Below are 23466 nucleotides of genomic sequence, written 5' to 3'. Positions count from 1 at the left end.
AGAAGATCATTAAAAATAATAATAATAATAACCCCAAACTATAATATCATCATGGAGCTAAAACAAGAACAGGGTGTCATGAAGAAGAAACCAGGATCAAGAAAGAACTATTAGATTCTTTGCAAAAGCAGAATATGCAGTAGAAGAGACGGAAGGCAAAGTTGAGGTATTCTTCCAGAAAGTAAAACAAAATACACAAGCAGAGAATGGTACGGAGAGAGGGGAAAAAAAAAATCTAGAAGCTCAATCCAGCCTGTCCCAACATCCAACTACTAGGAATTCCTGAAGGAGGGAAAAGAGTAAAAGGAAGGATGAAAATGATCGAAGGAGTAAGAAAGCAAGTTCTCCGGGACAAAGGAAGGTGCCCACATCCGGGCTAAAGGAAGGTGGCACAACAGACGAGGTCGACCCTTTGCAGGCAGCGCGAGGCTCCCGAACGTGGCCCGAGCCGGGCCGATTGGCGCTGGCCGCAGCCAGGCGCCCAGAGGCGGGACGGGGCGGCTGAGTCCCCGGGGCGGCTGAGTCCCCGGGCCGACACGAGGGGCTGCTGGGGGCCGCGGCCCGAGACAGCCGGGAGGGACGGCCGCTCCTGAGCCGTCCGGGTGCAGGGCGTCGGTGAGAGGTCCCCGTGAGAGATGGTGACGTTACAGGGAGACGCGTTAGCACCGTCTGGCCACAGTCAAGACTAGCAGATGCCCTACAGGGCTATCAAATCATAGGCAGTGGGGTTGCGTCTTTCCTTGCCCGGAATCGACCAGTTCACGTGTAACTTCCCAGGCGGCATGCATAAATAAAGAGTGGATGGCAAGGCAGATTCAATGTCTACCCCCTGGAGATGGAAGAGTCCTGGGGCAGGCCTCTTAGACGGTACCCCAGGGCGCCTGGGCGGCCCCGAGTGTTGGAAGTCCCATTCGATTTCTGCTCAGGTTGTGATCTCAGGGCTGAGGGGTTGAGCCCCGTGGTGGGCTGGCACTGAGCGTGGAGCCTGCTTAAGAGTCTCTCTCCTCCTCCCTCTGCCCTCCCCCCGCTCACGCATGCATGCTGGCTCTCTCTCTTTAAAAAAAAAAAAAAAGAAAACTTAAAAAAAGAAACAAACTCTAATACTCTAGGGGACACTGGAATGACAAGCTGGCCTCTTCTGCCTTAATTCCAAAGTCGGATGATTTTTCTGAATAGTCCCTGACAATGCGAAGCACAAAGGCTCCGTGAGCGGGCAGGCGATGTGAGTGACGGAAGCAGGGCCACTTGGGATGACTGTCAGGCCGGGCATCAGGTGGGGCCCGGGGTGAACTTGACAAGCACACGCCCTTTCTGCAGGCTCGGCTCCCCCCCAGCAGGGACCACAGCCACGGATTTACATACCCGTGGTTTTCTCACTGACCCACATGCTTTTATACCCAGCTCCACCTCTCTCTGAGCCCCACGTTCACGGGGCCACGGGCCCACATAACCTCGCCACTTGGCGTCAGGTTCCATGTGTCCGAAACGGAGCCCTGGACTTTTCTGACCCCCCCAAACGGCTCTGCCATCCTCCGTGTTGCTGACGCCAGGAGCCAGATGTGACTTCTTGATGCCTGCGCATGAAAGAGGACAGATGGATCTGGAACGGTGGTCACGAGATATCGAGATATCGGGTGTGAACAGCAGGAAGTAGATCCGCATGCCCCCAAGCCTTTAAAGGAAAACAAATGCCAGTGAGTGACACAGACGAGGCGTAGAAGCAAACGTGCGACTAGTGATGACTTCCTCCGACGAGTGGGGCTCAGCAGGATGGGAGAGGACGGCGGGCACTTTCTACTTCATACTCCTATTATTGTGTCAATATTTTGCAACCGGTCTTCATTGCTCGTTTTGATATGGAGCCATTTTTTTTTTTTTAAAGATTTTATTTATTTATTTAACAGAGAGAGACAGCGAGAGAGGGAACGCAAGCAGGGGGAGTGGGAGAGGGAGAAGCAGGCTTCCCGCTGAGCAGGGAGTCTGATGCGGGGCTCGATCCCAGGACCCTGGGATCATGACCTGAGCCAAAGGCAGACGCTTAACGACTGAGCCACCGAGGCGCCCCTATATGGAGCCATTTAAAAGCAAGTAAAACATATCCATGTATGTTTAAAGGCTGTACAGCTATTAAATCTATAGAATAACAAGGGACGATGAGAGCTTTTAATACTGTATTAGGTGTAAAAGCTGATAACAGGACTGTACATCCAGGAGGATTTGAATTTGGTGTTTAAAATCTATTTGCAAAAGCAAATCTGGATTAAGAGGCAGTGGAGGGTAAGTAAGAGCTTGAGCCTTGGCATAAGGGACCCTTACTGTCTGCAGATGAGCCACGTGAGCTTAGGGGAACCGGGCAAGTCCGCTCCGTCTCGATGGCCCCGACTCTAGGGTGGGACTGACCGTCTCTATAACTGCAGAGATGCTATTTGTCACCCCTGTCCTTCCACAGGTACTGACGCAGAAATAAACGTTACTGCTCTGGGAGCAATAACAATCATTCTCATAATATCTTAAGATAAAAATTACTATTATTAAGGACATACACCGAGCTGTTCACAAAACACAGACCAAGAGGTGGCAAGGACTTGTATTTCTCCCCCCCTGTCTGTGCTTATCGGTATTTTCTAGTATTTTCTGAACATATTTTTGCTTTTGTAATAAAAACACGTAAAAAAAAGACTACCTCAAGCCAATAGCCAACATCACCCTAAGGAGTAAACCAGCAGAGACCTTCCCGATGAGGTGAGGAGCAAGACTCAGATGTAGGACCCCCACATGTCAGTGACAAATGCCATCAGTAACTGTAACCACTGGGCAAGAGAAGACAAAAGATGGGGTTGTCTTAGAAATTCACTGGAAATCAACCAAAAAATGGTCACAGTTCAGTCCAGTGTCTACATACGCAATAATTATACAAAATTGAAACTGTTAACAGAGGGGGCCCGTGGCTTCCAGGAGAGGCAGGTGACAGGGAAGCTCACACCCAGACCACCCAGCGAGCTTGTCCACACAGTGTGGGTGGTGCCCAGACCCCTGGCAAGGGGAAGAGCCTGTCTCCAGAGCACACCCCACAGTGCACCGGATCCTGGTCTTCTTTTCTGATGAACAAACAGTACAATCATGTGGCACTGTTTATTGGATTTGCATTAAAACATTCATGTATGCAACATAAATGTTTAAAATTTACTGCTATTTTTGTGACTCTCTTTTGGCATTTCTTTGTTTTTATATATCCTTGAAACATCCAGAAAACAAATTAACCGAGGATGTCTTGCTCTCTCAGAGGCCCAGCCAGTCGGAAACAGGAAGAATCCCTTTCCCAGAGGATGGTGGTCTGACTTTGGCCAAGCCTTCTCCCCCCGCCAGTGACTCTGGGTCAGTGACAATGAGGGGGCCAGGATCCCCACTCACTGGGGGCACAGGATCCCTGGGGAAGGCTGGGTAGGGTCCCGGGGGGCCCACACTTAGTGGTGTTCACACTTTGCTGGTGCATGAATTTGGGCTTCCTGCCCAACAGGAATCCAGCATTTCGATCGGAAGGGGGGGCTCCCCCTCCCCCCGCAATTCTGATTTAGCTCTCTGGAGAATCTCTGGACTGCTTTTCTTTTAAAATGTTTCTAGATTTTACCTTTAGTTACGAAAGTAACAGATGGTTGTTTTAAAAGATACATTTTATTAAAATGATGAAACCAAAACTCTCACACAAATATATAAAATCTTTTTTTAAAGATTTTATTTATTTATTCATGAGAGAGAGAGAGGAAGAGGCAGAAGGAGAAGCAGGCTCCCCGAAGAGCAGGGAGCCCGATGTGGGGCTCGATCCCAGGACCCCAGGATCACGACCCGAGCTGAAAGCAGACGGAGCCAACTGAGCCACCCAGGTGCCCAAATCACATGCATTTTAATCAGGGTTTTTGTGATAGACGGAGCTGTAAAGTAGCTCAAGGACAATGAAAAGCAGTTTCTGGGTCCAGGAGCCCCGGTAATCCTTGTTTCCTATTTTGAAATCTTTCACAAATTTTCCTGACACCTGTGAAAAATAACAACAAACAGAAACATAGAAAGTTAAAAGGGATTCCCTCCTTCACAAATCCCCTTCAATCACACTACCCACCAATGGACTGTTTGCTTTTTTCACTTGGCAGTATATCATGGACACCAAGTCATGACAGATGTAATTCTTTTTTTAAGCTATCCCTGTCTGTCTGCCTGCCTTCCTTCTCTCTCTTTTCCCTTTCTTTCTTTCTTTCTTCTTTCTTTCTTTCTTTCTTTCTTTCTTTCTTTCTTTCTTTCTTTCTTTCTTTCTTTCTTTCTTTCTTTCTTCTTTCTTTCTTTCTCTTTCTTTCTTTCTTTCTTTTTCTTTCTTTCTTCTTTCTTTCTTTCTTTTTCTTTTCTTTCTTTCTTTCTTTTTTCTTTCTCTTTCTCTTCTTTCTTCTTTATTTCTCTCTCTCTCTCTTTCTTTCTTTTAAAGATTTTATTTGACAGAGAGAGACAGAGCGAGAGAGGGAGAAGCAGACTCCCCGTCCAGTAGGGCGCCCGATGCGGGGCTCGATCTTAGGACCCTGGGATCATGACCTGAGCCGAAGGCAGACACAACGACTGAACCACCCAGGTGCCCCTCTTTCTTTCTTTCTTTTTGCTTTTTAATGATTATACTTGCACATAGTCTAAAATTTCAAGCCCTGGGATCTGAAGGTTTTTTTTTAACAAAAACAAAAACAAAACCCTTCCGGGGGCGCCTGGGTGGCTCAGTCGGTTAAGCGGCTGCCTTTGGCTCAGGTCATGATCTCAGAGTACTGGGATTGAGCTCTCTGCTCAGTGGGGAGCCTGCTTCCCCCTCTCCCTCTGCCTGCTGCTCCCCCTGCTTGTGCTCTCTCTCTCTCTGTGTCAAATAAATAAATAAAATCTTTAAAAAACAAAAAAACTTCTGATTTGGAAAGAATTCACACTTATAGTGAATTTGCTAAAACCAACAGTACAAAGAACATCCGGATCCTCCTATTAATGCTATTACCCCATTTGCCTTATCATTTGATCTCTCCTCCCCCCCACGCCCCCACAATTGTTTTTCCGAACTCTTTGAAGATAAGTGACATACGTCATGGTCCTTTACCCCTAAGTACTTCAGCGTGCATTCGCTAAGATTAGAGATCCTCTGTTGCATAATCACAGGATAGTTATCAACCCCAGTCAATTTCACATGGGTCCATACTGTAATCCGACATCACATTCCAACCTTCTCCGTTGAACCAGTAATGTTCTTTTATAGTATTTTTCCCTCTAGCACAAGATCCAGTTTAGGGTCAGAGATTGCATTTAGATGTTGGGTCTCTTTAACCTCTATTAATCTAGAATATTTCTATGGCTTTTCTGTATCTTATGGCATTGAGTTTTGGAAGACTGCAGCCAATTGTTGCGCCCCTCTTTCTTTAATAGAAATATAATGTTGCAATTTGTCTGATGTTTCCTTGTGACTAGTCTCTGGTTATTCATTCTTGGCCAAAATACTGCAGGGAGCATATTGTGTCCCTCTCATAGTAACCCGTCTGAAGGCACACCTTACCCATTTGTCCCTCGCTGGTGATGTTAATTTTGATCATCTGATCAAGGTGTGGTCCTATTTCTCCATCATATAATTACTGGGTTTTTCTTTTTCTGTCTTGGTTGCAACTAATAAGCAGTCTATGGGGAGACATTTTGAGACCATGCAACCATCTTGCTATTCATCAAACTGTCCCCCTAGATTTAGCAACCATTAACGATGCTTGATTGATTCAGCCTTTACTAGGATGGTTGCGAAAGATGATTTTCCAATTCTAACACCCCTTTTCTCTTATCAGTTGACTCTCAGAATTTTGCTGACAACAAAGGAGCGCCCTTCTCCTCGGGTATTTATTTATTATCAGTATATGGACACATAAAGTCCTGTTTGTAAGGGCTTATAATTCATTGCTTAATTATTTTGGTGCTCAAACAGGCCCAGATTTGGCCACAGGGAGCCCCTTCACGCTGGTGCCCACATCCTGGTGGCACCTTCAATGTCTTTTCTGACCATTTCCTTATTTCTAGCATCATAAGAGGTGCAGGCTCACCTTGTACCTACTCTACTCCAGCTACGGATTAGTCATCTCCCTGAGCAACTCTGGGGATTGGAATTACAGACCTGTAATCTGAGAGCTACTGGAACGCCCTTTCTTTTTTACCTTTTCAGCGGGCAGAATCAGGAAACAAATGAATAAATGTGATTCTGTGTGTGTGTGTATAAATATGTGTGTATGTATACACATATACATACAGTACAAATATACATCCATACACACATACATGTGCACACAAACATACATATTCGCCTTTCAGATATCAGGAGTTGGCATGCATGCGTCTGATTCCATGGAATTTGAAGTTTAGTAGGTGTCCCGGTGGCTCCTGCATCAGGCAGGCAGGAAGAGCCTGGGTAGGCCGAGCAGAAGAGAAAAAGACCTGTAGGAGGGAGGTGGGGTTGCTCCTCATCCCATCCCCCAGTGGGAGTGGGGCACAGGCTCGGACTAAATAGAGGGAATGGCTGAGCCTGCCCACGTGGAACGCAGATCCTCAGGGAGATTCCCTCGAAGACAGTCCTCTCCACAGGATAAGGGCGAGTCCTGCATTGCCCCCCACAGTGCCCCAAGCCTTAACGTGTCAGGTTTGGGCAAGCGCCTCAGCCATCCTGAATGAATGCTCAGATGATTCAAATAATGCTTCATCAATCCACGGAGTGTGCAGCTGAGGGGTCGGTGCAGCTTGAAAACAACAACTTGAGGGTAAAGAATATCATTGCCAAGAGCAAAATCCAGAACGCACGTTCTTGAAAGTCAAAGTCATGCTTCATCCCAGAATATCGGCTCGGAGTGTTATCCACGAATATTGCAAAAGACAAATAACTGGAAATTTGAAGAATTAAACAATTATCCCAGCAGAAAAACAGGCAAAGATATGAAATAGCAAGCTGCAAAGAAGGAATACAAATGGCAATAAATGAGAATGGGGCATTGATGCTAATGATTCAAGAAAAGCGAATGGGTGTGATACTGAGATATCTTTTGTGTGTGTGTGCCTAGAAGTGGTTAGGTAATTAACAAAAAAAAGGAATCAACCCAAGGAGAAAAAAAATACTTGATATATTAAAGAAAATACACGTTCTGACATTCCCTCGGCCGTACATACATCAAATTGTCCATGTGGATTTGTCTTCTCCATATTAGCCTCTGGAGTCCAAATTAATTCAACTTTGTCTAATTAGCGCCTGACATAATGCTTGGCACAGAGTAGGTTCAAAAAAGGAAGAGTCCTATTTCTTGACCACAGAGCAACTAAAGTAGGAATTAATAACAAAGGTTTATGGGCATGTAATGTGCAACATGGGGAATGTAGTCAATAGTATTGTGATAACTTTGTATGGTGACAGATGGTAACTAGCCTTATCCAGGGGATCATTTCATATTGTGTAAAAATATCGAATCACTATGATGTACACCCGAGACTAATAGGATATTGTATGTCAGTTATCCTTCAATAAAAAACAAAGTTTATCTGCTGCTTAGAAATCAAAAATGTGTGTAGAAGTGTGTATGTGACTGTGTGTGTGTGTGAGTACCGGGTGTATCAGCTACGAGGGCTGTGTTGTGTGTCGGTGTGGGTTTGTACACACTGGGATGGGAGCGGTATCTGTGGGCGGGTCTCTGGGTGTGGCTCTGTCCAGGTGTGGCTTGCACACCCGCGTGCGTGTGTACCCCATCTTAGGTGGCGCCGAGGAGTGGCCGGGGTGTGGGGCCCGTGCTGAAGGCAGAAGCCCAGGCCTGCGCCCTGCACACCCCCGCCCCCGGCCCCGGAGGGGCGGCAGAGGCACGAGCACTGGGCCTTGTCCAGGTTGTGAGCCCCTGGCTGGCCTGGCTCTAGGTCCTGCTGTGGACGGGGCGAGGGCCAGGGAAGCCAGGGACGGGGCGACCAGCAGACAGACCCAGGGCAGCGGGCAGAGGGCAAGACAAGAGGATAGCACAACGCCTGCAGATCATCTCTCTGTGAGCAGCACCCAAGTTCAGCCCCCAGCGCCCAGTACCTGCCCCCACATGACCCCTTGCATGCCATACCCTCTTGTTTTCAACCTATAGACAAGGAGTGAGTTCAGGACCCTCCCCCACCTGCTTCGGGGGGGTGGGGGGAGGTTTGGAAAACTGGTCCTGGCAAGAAGGGCGGGGAGGGGGGCACCTGGGTGGGGGCGCCTGGGTGGCTCAGGCAGTTGCGCGGCTGCCTTCGGCTCGGGTCGTGATCCCGGAGTCCTGGGATTGAGCCCCGCGTCGGGCTCCCTGCTCAGCGGGGAGCCTGCTTCTCCCTCTCCCTCTGCCTGCCTCTCTGCCTACTTGTGCTCTCTCTCTGTCAAATAAATAAATAAAATCTTAAAAGAAAAAAAAAAAAAAGAAGGGGGGAGGCTCGTGTTCATTACGGGAAATAAGCAGCAGAATTGCATCCTAATAAATCAGCACAGATTTCAGAGCAGTGCGGGCTCTGCGGGCCGTGGAATTCAATATGATATGCTTCAGCCCGTCAGCTAATGGGCGGCTGCTGGGTGCCACGTGACCCAGACTTCCCGGGGACGTGACACGATGCTGAAAAGTGGCCCAGGTTTATTTACTGGGACAGTGAGCGTTCCTGCCTGTGGCTGAGCGGGGAGATGACCAGTTCTTGTGAGCAGGTGGGAGCAGCTGGGCTTTCCACGCGGCCCCCGGGCCTGGACAGGCAGCCTGTGGCCTCCCTCCTGGCCCTGCAGCTGGGTCTGGCCCAGCCCCAGGGAGGTCACCGGCTCCCCCAGGTGACATAACACCCCACGACGTAGAACGTCAGTTTCTCCGTGTGCCAAATCCTTCATTCGTTCAGCATGTCCTCTCCCACCTGTCGTTCATTCATTCATTCCCAGAACATTCCACCTGCTGAGCGCTGAGCTGTGTGCTGGTTCGTCCGCCCCGGGCAGCTGACAGGATGGCCCAGGCCTTGCCCTCTCAGAGGGGGATGAGGCAGCGATTAAGCACCGGCCATGGGAGGTGTCCCCAGAGCCACGGCCAGGTTACAGCCGCCATCCCCTGCGACTGGACGCCGGCCTCGCTCCCGGCCAGCCCCTCGAACTCACGCACCACCCACATGGCCTAGCCCACCCTCCAGATTCGAAGCTTGCTTATTTTAAAACCCAAGCCCCTCTGAACACTCTTCGGTGGCAAAGAAGAAACCTTCAACGGGCCAGCAGGGGCTGCGGGGCCCGGGCTCCCCGCTGCCAGCCTCGCCCTGCCTCCTCCTCACCCCTGCTTCCCCCCCAACAGCGGGAGGCCCACTCCCCCCACCACCCGTGCAGCCATCTGCACTTAGTTCCGTCCTGGCCAGGCCTCGGCTGCAAGCAGGCTGCTGCGTCTGGTTTCGCTCCCGTGGCCCCTGCCTCCCCAGGGCCTGGCATGGTGTCAGCACACAGAAAGTGCTCAGCGGCCACCAAGTAGGGAGCTGGGGGGGCTGCCAGAGGCACAGACGCCACGGGGTGCCAGGTGCTGGGCGCCAGAGGGGTCCCAGGGGCCAGGCAGGGACCACGGAGGAAAGTGCGGCTGGGAGGACCCTTATCTGACTTCTATTTTTGAAGGACCCCCCAGGACGCAGGGGGAGGACTGATGGCAGACTGAGGAGGTGGGCAAAGCAGCAGGGAGCCCTGCAGGTGCCCGGGGGTGACGGAGGCAGAGCTGGGGGCACATCCCCCATCTGAGGAAGGATTGGCAGGAGGGCTGGCCCGGACGAGGGCCTCAAGCAGGTGTTTGGGGTTTGGGAAGAAGGGGCTGCTCCAGCACCTGCAGCCCACCAGCCCCTACAGACCAGAAGGGTCCCTGGCGCCCCGCTCCGTCCCCTGGGTGCTCCCATGGCAGAAGCTGCTGTGTCAGTCCGTGCCTACCGCGTCTTCCTCCGATGCCCCTGTGGGAGAATTAAGGGAGGAAGGAGAACCTACTTCCTGAATGGGCCTTAATTTATTATCTGAAAAGAGCACTAGACTAAATGAAAGGCCTTCACTGCGGACTCACAGGGCAGACTATAATTACCTGGGAAGAACCGGTCTGCTGCATTTTTTAAAAATTTGTATCTTGCAAAGTGTTTAATGGATATTTATGCAAAAGAACAACCTATTGGGTAGACGCACGACTTTACAGTAGGCTGAAAGGCTGAGGAGGTTCTGGGTCTGCACCCCGCTTCACGCCCACCGAGTCTGGCAATCAGAGGCTGCCTTCATTCATTCTTTCACTCATGTATTCATTCATTCATTCACTCATGCATTCATTCCACACACATTTCCTCCTCTGTGCTGGGTGTGGGCTGGCTGTGGGACTCAGACATCAATGAGCAGAGCTGCCCTAGAGAGAGATTCGCCTTGACCTGTGTTAAAGGGGTGACAGGAGGGCTGTGGGGCCCCAGAGGAGGGTGAGGCCACCCGAGGCGACCATCAACACCTGGAGGAGGAAGCTCCCTAGGCCCACAGGGGAGGCAGGGCATTAAGGGCAGAAGGAAGAGCATGGATGAAGCCGGAGAGGCACAGAAGTGCCTGGGATGTATGGGGAATGGTAAAAATCTGAATGCTGAGGTCAGGTGTATGGGACCCAGAAATAGCGGCTCTCAGGCGGCCCCCTTGTTCACCTGTAGGGGTGCCCTGGGTTCCCCTTCGTGTGTCCTTGGCCCCTGTGCAGGGGACAGCCTTGACCGCTGCACCTGATGGCCCTGGTGGCCAGGGCTGGGGAAAGCTGGACCCCACACGGAGGCCCCCCCCAAACCAGGTGAGGATTTTGAACTGGATCCCGGTGGGGGGAAGCTGTCTTCTATCTTGAGGTAGGAGGGTGACATGATCAGATTGGCATTTCAGAAAGGCCACTCTGGCAGCCTGTGGAGAATGTGTTGGAGGCAGAGAGAGAGTTGGCTGCCGAAAAATGGCCCATATAGAACACATATTTTGCAAGGATATGACAAAAGGCTAATTCTTTTAATCTGCAACGAGATGCTACAAATCAACAAGAAAAAGACCAGTAGAGAAATGGGCAAAGAACATGAGCAACCAGTTCATAGAAAGGAAATACCGAAGGCTTTTAAACAGGTAAAGAAGAGTCTCAACCTCATTCATAATGAGAGAAACAAAAACGAAATCTATAATCAGACAATCAGACAAGGCCACGTTTTTCGCCCATCCATTGGCAAAGGTTGGCATTTTGATACTATGCTCTTGGGGAGGATGAGGGGATCTGGCCCTCTCGCACATTGTTGGTGGGACGACCGAAAATTGGTCCAGTCTCTTGGGAGGGCACTCGGACAACTTATCGACTGCAATTTAAAATGCATGTCTCCTTTGACCTGGTAATTCATCCTCTTGGGTATAGTCGGACAGGTACATAAAGATGCAGAGATAAGAACTGTCTGTTATGTGGTAACAGAAAACCGGAAACAGTCTAAATGCCTCACCTGGGGACCAGTTAAGCAAACTACGGTATTATAAGTAATTATAGTGCGTCGTATAAAGGCTGTTAAGAAACTGAGGCCCGCCTCCATGTCGGGGTCATACAACAATGTCCAAGAAACAACGTCCAGGGGTAGAAGCAGAGTGCAGGTCAGTGTATAAAAGAGAGGGAAAGGGGTATGCACACATACCTAAGAATTCTTGTGTCTTCACACGCTGTCTTTGAAAGAACGTACAAAGCCCAGGAACAATAGTTGTTTCTGGGGACAGACTGGAGGATCGAGGGACCGGGGTGGAGGGAGATTGCGTATGATTGTGTATCCCTGTGCTGTTTTTATTTGTTTTAGCCGTATATCTGCATTCCTGCCATATGTGCACTTACGTGTGTGTGTATATATATATATAACATATACATCTCCGTTGTGTATTTTTTTTAAACCGATAACAACATGAAGCCCAGATGGTTCAGTGTCTTTCTCATGCAGTGGGGTTTGCATTTTACCTACTGTCCTTGGGGAATGGATTTTCCTGAAAGTAAATTTTCCAGCTAACTTACAGGAATCGAAACTGTTCAAAAACCGTTTTTAAAGGAAATCTACGTAGACTGTACAACGTTCTTCCATATTTTTTCAGGCAAAGAACGTGGAATGTGGGCAAACACTTCCTGGTTGGCCCCGAAGCCAAGGGCTCTTTGCCCCCGCCCTGAAGGTCCCCTCTCTGCCGAGGCCCTTGTCACTTCCCCTTTTCCCCAAAGGCCACTTCGCCCGCATCGTGTGAGCACGCTGGGGGGGAGCGTCATTGCCACAGCCGGCCAGAGTGGCCTCTTCCCGGGCCGTGGAGCTGGGAGCCGGGGCTCGGGGGCAGACGTTCTGGATGCCTCGATGCTGGGTGCGCGCGCACGCCGGGGGGCCCCGGGGGGCAGGGTCCTGGAACATTCTGGTCTGCCCTGGCTGTCCGGCCTCGTGGGCCCGGAAAAGGCTGCCTTCCATGGCCTCAGGCAAGGCGCGAAGCTTCTCCAGATGTCCGTTCCCTTGGGGATAGAAGGAAAGTGCGGCCGCCGGCCTCCCCGCCGTGGCTGCCGTGATTCTGGCGCCTGGGGCCACGCCGGTCCTCCGCACGTGGCACCGTGTGCCACCAGCCTCTGTCCCGCTTTCCCCCTGCTATGGCTCTGCGGCCAAGCTGGGCAGTTCCCAAGGCCTCCCTGCTCCGTGAACTTGGCCGGGCTGGGGCGGCCCCAGGAAGCACGGCCCACGGGCGAGGCCTTCCCACAAGGATTTTACTACACGCGAGGGCTTTTCAGAGAAACGTTTGCTGACACGGCGCTGCTCGGGGCCTCCCCCAGAGCCTCCCCCTTCCACACGTTCTAGGACACCTTCCTTGGCAGGACTCAGCACCGTGGGGAGGGGCAGCCCCCCCACTCCCGGCGGCAGCGCTGAGAACCATCTGGAGGCCCGGCTCCACGACGCCGGGATCCCAAACTGGCTCTGGCGTTTACAAACCGTGCCGCCTCGGGAAAGCCACTCCATCTGGGTTTTGAACCTCGGTTTCCTCAACTGTAAAATGGGGTCATGATAGGAGGATCCGTTTCCTGAACTTGTTTCTCAGATGAACGAACGGGCGCATAGCGTGTGCCCGGTGTGGTCTGGCCCGTGTGTGCTCGGTGGATTGAGGATGCGGGTGACACCCCCGCCCCAGTCCCCCTGCCCCGTGCTCACGGAGCACAGCTGCTGCTGGCTACGGGAGGGGCCCTGCGGACATTCCACTCCCTGCACCGAGGCGGCTCTGAGCGGGGCCTACTCCCCTCACAGGCCTGTGTGCGGGCCAGCCGGAGCCCGCTTGGCCGGACCACCTGCCTCCAGGCCAGGGGGCCCCTGTCTGAGATCCTCAGCCATGCTTGCCGCCGGCCCGGTCCCCATCCCCCTCAAGGGGAAACCTCAGGGCTGACCCGCGTTGGACTGGGTGTTCCAGGTGATGGAGAGCTACCCAAGGAGCTTGGAGGCAAGCTGCAGCTAAGCGACAGAGCTTGGGACTGGGTTTCTTGGTGGGAAGACACGAGATCCTTCGTACTCTCCGCAGCTCCGGAGTCTGGCAAATCCACACCCGCCACGGTGCTGAGCTTCTCAAAGGGACAGTAAGTGAAGGCGGCGGGGGCACTCGGGACGGCTCTAAGGTGAAATGGCTGTTTTCTTGGGCAGCAATTTTATTTTAAGATTTATCTCTTTATTTTAAAAATTTTATTTATTTGACAGAGAGAGACACAGCGAGAGAGGGAACACAAGCAGGTGGAGTGGGAGAGGGAGAGGCAGGCTTCCCACTGAGCAGGGAGCCCGATGCGGGGCTCGATTCCAGGACCCTGGGATCACGACCCGAGCTGAAGGCAGACGCTGAACAACTGAGCCACCCAGGTGTCTTTATTTGAAGACTTAGAGGAAGAAAACCATGTCTGAGTTGTAGCAAAGAAGATACTATGTGCTCGCCAAGTCCCGTTTTATTTCTTCCACCTGGGTGGGCAGCAAGAACACATCTCCCAGCTTCCTGTGAGCTCAGCTTGGGGCCCTGAGATCAGGTGCCAGCCAAGGGCTTATGCACAGGGGTGAAGTCAGCGCCCCCTGAACAACCACCCCTGCGATCCTCCCGTCTTCTCCTCTTTCCGGAGACACCTGGGAAGCCGTCACCGAGAGGAAAGAGCCCAGGCTGAAAGCAGCCGGGGTCCTGCCTGGAGGAGGGTCCTCCTGGAGAGCCACCTGACTCATGTCAGATTTGCACATGCAGAAAAATCACCCTCCGCTGGGTTCAACCACTGTGATTTGGGGGATTGGCGATCAGCATCACCTAGCCTACCCTGACTAAAATAAGGATATAATATGGAGCAGAACGCAGTACTTGTAGGACTTTGGAAACTAAAACATGAGACTTCAAATTAAGTGTCTGCTTGTGGGGGCCTCTGTGGGCCACACCCGCGGGCCTCTGACCTGCCAAAGTCTGGGCTGCATTTTACGCCAGCACAGCCAGCCAGAGGCCCGGTGACCCACCGATGCCACGGAGCATTTTCGGGCTCTGGAAATAGTGCCCAGCAGATTTAAACTACCAGCAAGGAGCTACTGAGGTGGAGCCTTTCAGATCACCTCTCAAGCGTCTCGTGATTAGAGTCAAGTGAGAAACGAGCCCAGCACTGGCCTCCTCCAAGGGCCCCCCCACCCCCAAACCATTCTGTGGTGGGTGGGAGAAGCCCGTCTATCCAGGGAAGCCCAGAACCTCCCTGGGGCCCTGGTGTGAACCAGCCCAGAGACCGAGCACCACTGCCCAGCATGACACACATATGTTCCACGTGTCCAAGTGGCCGGGGCAGTGGTAGGGTCACGGCTGGTCAGGTGACGGGGGCGGGCGGGGGGAGACGCTGCCGTGGTTGTAACTTTTTTTTTTTTTTTAAGATTTTATTTGACAGAGACAGCGAGAGAGGGAACACAAGCAGGGGGAGTGGGAGAGGGAGAAACAGGCTTCCCACAGAGCAGGGAGCCCGATGCGGGGCTCGATCCCAGGACTCTGGGATCATGACCTGAGCCGAAGGCAGACGCTTAACGACTGAGCCACCCAGGCGCCCCTGTGGTTGTAACTTTGAACAAGTTGTTTCTCCAAGGTCCCCAGCTTTGTCGCGGGTAAAAAATTGGAAGAGACGATGGTGGCATGTGAAGCTTTTTCCTTACCTGCGAGCTTCGTCCATAAAGCAGCTCACAGCCGAGAGGCACTGTGGACCCCGGGGGTCAGAGCCGGCCTGCATGGCCCCTCACTGTGGGGGCGCTCTGTGAAATGAATACCCCCCTGAAGCCACTGAGTGGGGGGACCTCCAGGGGGCAGGGATCCCAGCCTAACCTCAGGCTATCTGCTTTTCACTTCCCACGGAGGGGGGTGCGGTCTGGGAAATGTTCGGAGCAGACGTAGGCTGCTCCCCTAGAGTCCAGGGAAGGCCAGGAAGCAGGGGGGACATTTGCTCCCAGGGAAGGAGCCACCAGGTGAGCCCGCAGCCCCAGGAACCACCTTTCCCGCGCAGCTTCGGGGGCTCAGTTCTCCAGGCAGGTGCCCCGCCTCGAGCCTCCCCGCCAGGCTGAGCTTGCACGCACACCTGCTCCGCCCGGAGCTGCCCGCGGTGCTGCTGGACGCGCGAGGCGGGAAGGGCCACGCTCCCTCCCAGGGCAGCTGTCCTTGCCACCTGGCCTCCGACAGGTGGCCACACTCTGGGGGCACGTCCCTCCTTCCCTAGGGGAGACTGCCCTCCGCAGACCAAGGCGGGGGGGTGGGGATCTTCCAAACACCTCCCTCTGTCCGCGCTAGGGTCGCACAGTTTCCTTGAGGCAATATTTAGCTTCCCAGGCACACAGGAACCATTCGGGGAGGAACAAATGAAAAGGAGCCCTTTTCTCACCAGTTGACCCAAAATGAACGAGCATTGTCCACCCTGGTGGATTTGCTGTGAAAAAGTATCACGCGGAAGAAACGGTCAATACTTTGCAGCCGTTTTTACAATGAGCCTGTGTTTAGCAACACTCAGCTTTGTTTTATTATTGCATTTTACAAAGTTACCAAGACAACTGAGGCCAAGTAACAGAACCTTGACTTTATGTGCCATGAAAATTTAATAACGAATGTTTAAAGGCTTTTAAGAGGCAGGAGCTGCAGCCTAGCACAGAGCCCTGCTCAGAGGGAGGAGGGCTGGAGCGCCTTGCAGGGGGTGGGGGATCCGCTGGACCTCGAGGGCCCCTCTGTGGGGGACGTCCAGGTGGGCCCGAGGGTTCCCCGGCATCTGTCCCGTCCTAGCAGATCTCAGCAGACATTTGTTAAGGTAGTTCCTGGGCGCCAAGTCCCGTGACAGGCTCCTCATGTCCATGATGACGCGATTGCCACCGTAAGGGCCCGAGAAATAGGGCAGAGGTGAGGTCGCTGGTGCGCGGTCACCCAGCAAGAGCGACAGGCGCTGCAAAAGCAGGTCTTTGCTTCCCCGTTGTGATGCAAGAGGTTCTGCCGGGAAAATATCCCGGCTGGCTTCCCCCATCACTGTGGCCTCGCTCCTGCAGCCGGGGAGCGCCCTGGGGTCCCTGAGGCCCGGGCCGACGGTCCTGGTCAGAATCCTCACAAGCACCTTCACGTCAGAGGAAAGGTTTCCCAGGAGCCTCTTGGGGAGCCCGTTATGTTACCCCAGGGCCGCACAGAGCCCTTTTTCCTCGGCTCTCTAAATAAGACTCAGAAGGAAATTGCCAGAAATGAGAAAATCATCAGTAATGTTGCTATTTTATGCAAAAGCTCGATGGTGCTGTGTGTGTGTGTGGGGGGGTGGGTGGGTGTGCACACGCGTGCACACGTAAGCACTTGCTGCATGGCTTTCCTAGTTATATAAACGTCCGGACTTTTGGTTACTAGAGATGGAGGTAATGGAGGTTGAGTGTTCTGCAAAGCCTTTTTTGTCCCTGGGAACGGAAACACATTTGGGATTTTTTTCATGACGGAGAAATTCGTATGCCATCTGGGAAAATCCCTCTCCCGTTCATCACACCAAGTAGGAGACTGGCAAAAAAAAGTCAAGGCGAAGTGGGTTTTAGGTTAATTGACCTCGCGGAGAGAGAACAGCTCCCTCAGCCGCTGGGAACACCAGCTTCTGCCGGCAAGAGGTTTCATCATTTCTGAGCTGCAAGGGAAGGTACTCAAATGCCGGCCATTTCAAGCCCATTTTCAATTATAGGGCCAAGGAATTTAGGACATTGATCAAGAAGTGAAAAAAAAAAAAAGAAGAAGAAGAAGAAGGAAGCCATTGTGGCGTAATACTCTGCCAACCACAAGGCCAACTCCAGGTGCTAGAGCAACAGCCGGGGCCATTTGTCAGCCTGCGAGTGTCATGTGAGGATGAAGGGCAGGTGGAGAGGGAGAGGAGCTGACTGTTTGGGCTTCATTCGTCTTGATGGATTACAACATTCAAGAAGGAAAGCTTTTCCTTCATCGCTTCACACTTCTTGGAAACCGGAAGCGGTCTGAAGATGGCACGGTATTTGAGCCACACTTTTGTGTGGCTTTGTGCTTGCTGTTCCTTGTCTTAGCTCCCAGGGACCAAGTGAGTGAGCCACCGCCTTGTGTGGCTGAGGGACCTGCCGCTTGGCCCCTGGAGCCCTGCGGGGTGGGGAGCAGGTGGGCACGAGAGGCGCAGGTGGGCAGGCCCCTGTTAGCCCCCAGAAGCCCGGGCGCAAGCTGGGCCACCCCCAGCCTCCCGCGTCTCTGAAAGGGGCTCTGGGTTTTGGGGGTGTTGAGCCTCTGTGCAGAGTGGTCCCGGTGCCAAGAGAGGAGCTGGGGCTTCACTGTGGGTCCGGCTCTGCCTCTCTCCAGCCACGAGCTTGGGCCTCCGCCCCCTGTCTGTGAGAACCCCCATCCCCAGAGGGCAGGTGGATGTATCAGGGGGCAGGTGGACGTACCCATACTTGGTAAACTGTGAAGTGCTGAACAGGTGTTGTTAAAGTCACATGGGGAAGGGAGTTGGTTCTAGAAAGGCAGGAACACCATTCCAAATGTCTGGGCTCCACCCTAAACCAGTCCTAGCACTCGCCCCCACAAGCATCTACATTCACGTGGGGATTGCCTACTCTGAGCTCACCCACCCCACGCGGACACGGGCGGCTACAGAGCTGAAGAGAAGGCTCCACACCTCAGACAGGAGCCATGGCGAGCATCATCCAGCCCGGCAGGCCTTAGTCTCTGAGGCTGAACAAGAGGGGATGCCGACGGGGCGGCATAGCCCAGACCTGAGCCCAGGACAAAGGGACAAAGGACAAAGGAAAGACGGCCCAGGGTCAAAGGATCCATTGTCTGCTTGGGGTCATGGGGCAGCTGCGGTGCCCCGGGGAGCCAACAAGCCAGCTGGGGGCACGGAGGGGTTCAGTGAATCCCTTGGCAGGGTTTAAAAGTCCATGAATCTTAAGGGTACGCACAGGCTCGGGGTGGGGGGAAGCACTGTAACACCACTCCTCCCCTGGGACTCGCTGAACATTTACTTCAACCAGCACCTGCTGGACCCCCTACTCCACGCTCGAGGGGCTGGCGTGAATCCAGCACCTGCCTGACCTGGAAGAACTCGCAGCTTGGTGGGAGGGAGCACTGTGATGCCACAGGGCAAGCATGATGACAGAACTTTCCAGATTCTCCCGAGTAGATGGAGGGAACAGTTCATCCTGCTGGGGGGATTGCAGTGGGACATTTGAGCTGGACCTTGAAGATGAGTGTCCATTGGACGGAGGGAGGCCCTCCAGGCATAGGGAACAGTATGCACGAAGGTGGGAGAGCCCGGAGCAGGTCCTCATCCTGGGACCCGCCACGGTGGCAGGAGACCAGCACACTCTCTTCCTGAGGGGCAGCAACAGACAGCGAGTGCCCTGGGAGCGGGGTGGCAGGGGACAGGGGCCGAGGCTGCCCCCCTGACGTGTGTGGGCCAGGATGGAAAGGAAGAAGGAGCTGGATTATGAGCGGCCTTGAACGTTGGGTTAAGGGGCGTGGGCTTTATCTGGACAGAGCTGACGGCTGATTGAATTAGGGGATCGTGTGGGCAGCTCTGTGATTCTCTGAATTCTTTCTGGGCCACTGGGGATGGAGGATGGAGGACGAGTTGAGGGGGAGGAGTGGCAGGAGGTGATGAAGTCCGAGCTAGGGAGAGTGGACAGGGACCCACGGGAGAAACAAGAGGGCACTTGTTTGGGGATGGAGGCTTCTGTCTCCAGGACGCTCTGCCTCCGCACATGGGGAGGGGCCCGTCAGGCGATGCTTGGAACAGCTGCACGGGATCCAACGTGCCTTTGTAAGCCCCTCCAGCGGCTCCGGACTGGCCAGGCTGTGCGGACGGCGCTCCTGCTGGGACAGCAGAGAAGCACATCTCCTAGGAGCCTGGAGGGAGGGGAGCAGGACGGCTAGCATGGGAGAGGGAGGAGGCTGACCGGGGCCCCTGCAGCAGCAAGGCAGGCATGGCCCCGTGGTGTCCCCAAGCTGAGACAGGCGGAACCTGATCTTCTCCATTCACTGAACTCAACCCACTCTGGAGTGCCGGCCCTTCAGGGACTTTGGCTGGACTGTGTGTGTGTGTGTGTGTGTGTGTATCGGCAGGAGGGGGAGGAAGGGGGACGAGGGGAGAAGAGGCCAGGGGTAGATCCTGAGGGCCGTATCCCAGAAATGGGGTGACACAGGGCAAAGCACAGGGGGCTCAGCTTCTCGCGGGGCATCTCTGGACCCCAGCTCCCTGGCTCCCGGTTCCTCTCTTCTAGGAGAAAGGGAACGACTGTCTTTACTCTCACTTCAGCTGCACCCTGCAGCACGAGCGGCCAGCTACCCAAGGGGGGCTTCCCCTGGGCCCCAAGGAGGTGGGGGAAGTCTATCACTCACCCTGATAAGGAAGCAGCCGCTAATTCTTCCTGCTCAGCAGCATTGAGAAAAAAGGGCCCGTCTGTCACTTACTGGCCTCATTTCCAACACTCACCATGGGGTGCAGGGCTCATTCGGGCCCTGGCACAGAGCAGGGGTTCCTTCGAGACAGTGACCTGGAGGGCTGGGCAGAGCCACCTGCCCTCAGATGACATGCAAAGGTGGGGGGACAGGACATTCCTCACCGTGAGAACTGGCATTTTCAAATCACCCCAAACCACGTGGCTCGAATTCAACTTATTGACACCCCCCCCCCCAAAATCCAATGTGCTTTGTCGATTTTGGAGCTGAAAACTGCACTCCATGTTGGCAAGCGAACGCTTTCTGAAAACAAAATCAGAGCTTTGTTAAAAAGACTCTGTGCAGCTCCCAGTTGCTAACAAGTGTGAGAGACACGTTTACTTGGGTCTTTCATCGTGAAGCCCATTTGCTCCAGCAACAACAGGGACTGAGGAATGGGCCTGGGGTCGTCCGAGATGGTTTCTCTCGCAGCAGACCGCTTAGGAACACTGATTGTCCTGGCCCAGGCCACCAGACTGCAGGAGAGGGGCAGGGCCCTGGGGGACCCCGGGGCGGGGGCGGTTGGAGCTAGAGTCACACTCACCGGGGCACATAAAGGAAATGGGGCTCAGGGGCGCCTGGGTGGCTCAGTCGGTTAAGCGACTGCCTTCGGCTGAGGTCATGATCCTGGAGTCCCGGGAACGAGTCCCACAACGGGCTCCCTGCTCGGAGGGGAGCCTGCTTCTCCCTCTAACCCTTCCCCCTCTTGTGCTCTCTCTCTCTCATTCTCTCTGTCTCAAATAAATAAATAAAATCTTTAAAAAAAAAAAAAGGAAATGGGGCTCTGGGGTCGACCAACAGAACTGGACCAAGTCTGATGCTACCAGGTCACCCCCCGACCCCCGGACGTTTCTTTTCCCATCTGAAAATGGGAACAGCATTAGGAAACGACCCGGGGGGACTGGGGAATCAAGCTGACGATTGTCCCTGTGCAGCCTCCTCCTGCCCCTCCTGTCTTTGGCCGCCTGTCCTGCTGTTTGGCAAAACAAAGTCATTACAGGTGGCTCTTGTCGCCAAACAGCCCAGAGTGAGCTCTGCAGGGCTTGGTTTTCCAAAATGCCGCCTTTGGTGGCCTCTGAGTCTCCCTCTCTGAGAAGAGCTTGGCCTGGGGACACAGATGGAGACAAGGAAAGGGTCTTGTGGAAGGGAGAGCGTGGGCCCTCCTTTCCCTCACGCCACGCCTGCTACTTGAGCTTCAGACCTCATGCTCCTGCTCACAATGGCCCTCCCCAGGGTCTTCTGTCCTCTCCGCTGAAGCCCCTCCGCCCACCCAGGGGCCCCTGGCAGTGCCTGCCACCCCCCCTGCTGGCCACGAAGTGGCGCCCTATCTGTGGAGGGGAGGGAGGGTGGGCAACCAGAAGCCACGTGACGGTGGGACACCGGCCTGGGGTCAAGGTCAAACAAAATCAAACAAAATGACCTCTGAGGCTCCTGTCCACTCTAAGACTCTCGGATCCTTCCTTAGTTACTTCTTGGTTAATTATTTCTTAATTAATAACAAAGCAATCACTGCAGCAACAGGCAAGCTAAGGAAATAAATGAGGCCAATCTGTTAACTGCACCCATGTAGCACACGATTGGCACGGGAGAGTCGCGTCTGCCCACTTGCTAGGGCCGCTTGATTTTCACAGCTCGCTGGTAGGAAGTAAACATGATGTCCCTGGGACTGAACAGTGTTCTCTCGGAGGCCCCGGCAGACCCGGGACGCGGCTTCCTCGAGTTCTTTCCTCGCCACATCTCAGGCCGGGCACCGCGGGCGCCCCATGCCCCCAGTACAACAGTTTTACCCTGGTTGTTGCTTCCTGTGAGCCCAGAATAGAAGATGCCATCTGTCACGTTTTGGATGTCGTATGTCCACCGATGACTCATGAATAGTTGGACCACCAAGAGGAAGGCGGGCGGGGAATCATCAGCCTTTCGAAGCACAGCCGAGCAGGACGTGGAGACAAGTAGGGGGCTCTCCAGCAGGACCTCTCCGCAGCCTGCCCCCTCTCCGCAGGCGGGAAGCCCAGAGGGGGTCTCTTCGGCCCTGAAGGGCTCGCTCTTCACCGGCAGCATCGAGTGGCCCTCAGGACAGCGCGTGTCTGGAATGGGAGAACTTGTGGGAGCTGTTTGTGCAGGACGGGGGGTTGCCCTCTGCCAGCTGAGCCGAGGGGGCGGCCTCCTGGGGGGTGCCGCTGTCTGGGGGCCGGCCCCCCGACGTGCTGCTCTGGCCGCACACCAGGCGCTTTTCGTCCAGGAGGGACAGGTGGTACTCACACAGGTCGATCAGTGAGGCCACCTGCTCGTGGAGAGGCAGCATCTTGAACTTCCTCTGAGCCAGGTAGAAGAAAGCCTCCACGAAGGCCTGCAAGCACATGCCTGTGGACGAAGAGAGCAGCGTTAGGGGGGTGAGCACGCTGCCCTGGGACAGCCCGACTCCAGCCGCCAGGCTGCTTCCTCACCCACTGCTTCTGTTCTGGAAACTTCAGCTTCTGGGTTGAACGCCCAGAGTGCCTACCCTGAGCAGGCACCAGCTGGGCATTCACAACCATTTGCAGATTCAATCCCCTAATCAATGCTATGAGGCAGGCTTAATTCACACGGTTTGACAGATGAGGAAACTGAGTCTCAGAGAAGGGGAGCTAGCCGGGCCAAGTCCCGTGGGTGGAGAGTGGCGGAGCTGGGATTTCAACCCAGCCCGAAGCCTTATTCCTCTGCACCACCCTCAAATGTTTGCATTAAAACCCAGCCCCTAACTTTTGTAACACCGGAAAAAGCTACTGAGAGAAATCTGAAGGTTTTAGATCTTGATAGACGTGTTGGTTACATGGGTGTGTGCATTTGTCAAAACTTAGCAAATTGTACCTTGAGATTTGTGCATTTTGCTCTATGTAGATTTTACTTCAAAGAGTAAAATAAATCTGACCCCTTCTCTCTACCTGAAATGATATTCTAGAAGGTAATAGTAGTCCCCATTATGTCCCTGAAACGTTTTCCCTTACTTTGCCTAATAAGTTCCTACTCGTCCCTGGGATCCCAGCTCAAAATCTCCTGCTCAGTAAAACCTTCCCTGATCCCCACATTAGACGTGGCCCCTGGCCCGGGCTTCCTGCATTTTCCTTCGTAGCACTGACTGCGGCTTCTTCGGTGTTTGTGCGGTTGGTTCTTCAACAATCTCTATCTTCCCTGCTGGGCTGTGAGCTCCAGCTCGCCACTCTTCCCCCAGGGCCAGACACCCTGTGCTCAAGATAGAATGCTGAATACATGAGGGAGTGAATGGATCAACAGATGAGTTCGCGCTAGGTACTTTACAGACCTTGCCACTAATCCTCAGTGTTATTACATCCCACTTTACAAATGAGGAAACCAACATTCAGAGATGCTGAGTAACTTCCCTAAGGTCACACAGCCAGAAGAATAGTGGCCTGCAAATTCAAACTTTGACTCTCAATTCTTTTTTTTTTTTTTAAAGATTTTTTATT

At 53.5% G+C, this 23466-nt stretch overlaps 1 protein-coding gene across 1 annotated transcript in view; it reads right to left on the bottom strand.

Moving 5' to 3' along the window:
- Positions 1–20711: 20711 nt before the first annotated feature.
- Positions 20712–23466, bottom strand: part of TTLL11 (tubulin tyrosine ligase like 11) — a 229112-nt gene continuing 226357 nt past the window's right edge. Inside the window, exon 9 of the mRNA XM_035015895.1 lies at positions 20712–22363. Coding sequence (XP_034871786.1) covers positions 22071–22363 — 293 coding nt within the window. The 3' untranslated portion in view covers positions 20712–22070. The remainder of the gene's footprint in view (positions 22364–23466) is intronic.

This window comes from Mirounga leonina, unplaced genomic scaffold, assembly GCF_011800145.1.
Source record: "Mirounga leonina isolate KUSES-001 unplaced genomic scaffold, KU_Mleo_1.0 Mir_170, whole genome shotgun sequence".
Taxonomy (NCBI): Eukaryota; Metazoa; Chordata; class Mammalia; order Carnivora; family Phocidae; genus Mirounga; species Mirounga leonina.
This window is presented reverse-complemented; position numbering and strand designations above follow the sequence as displayed.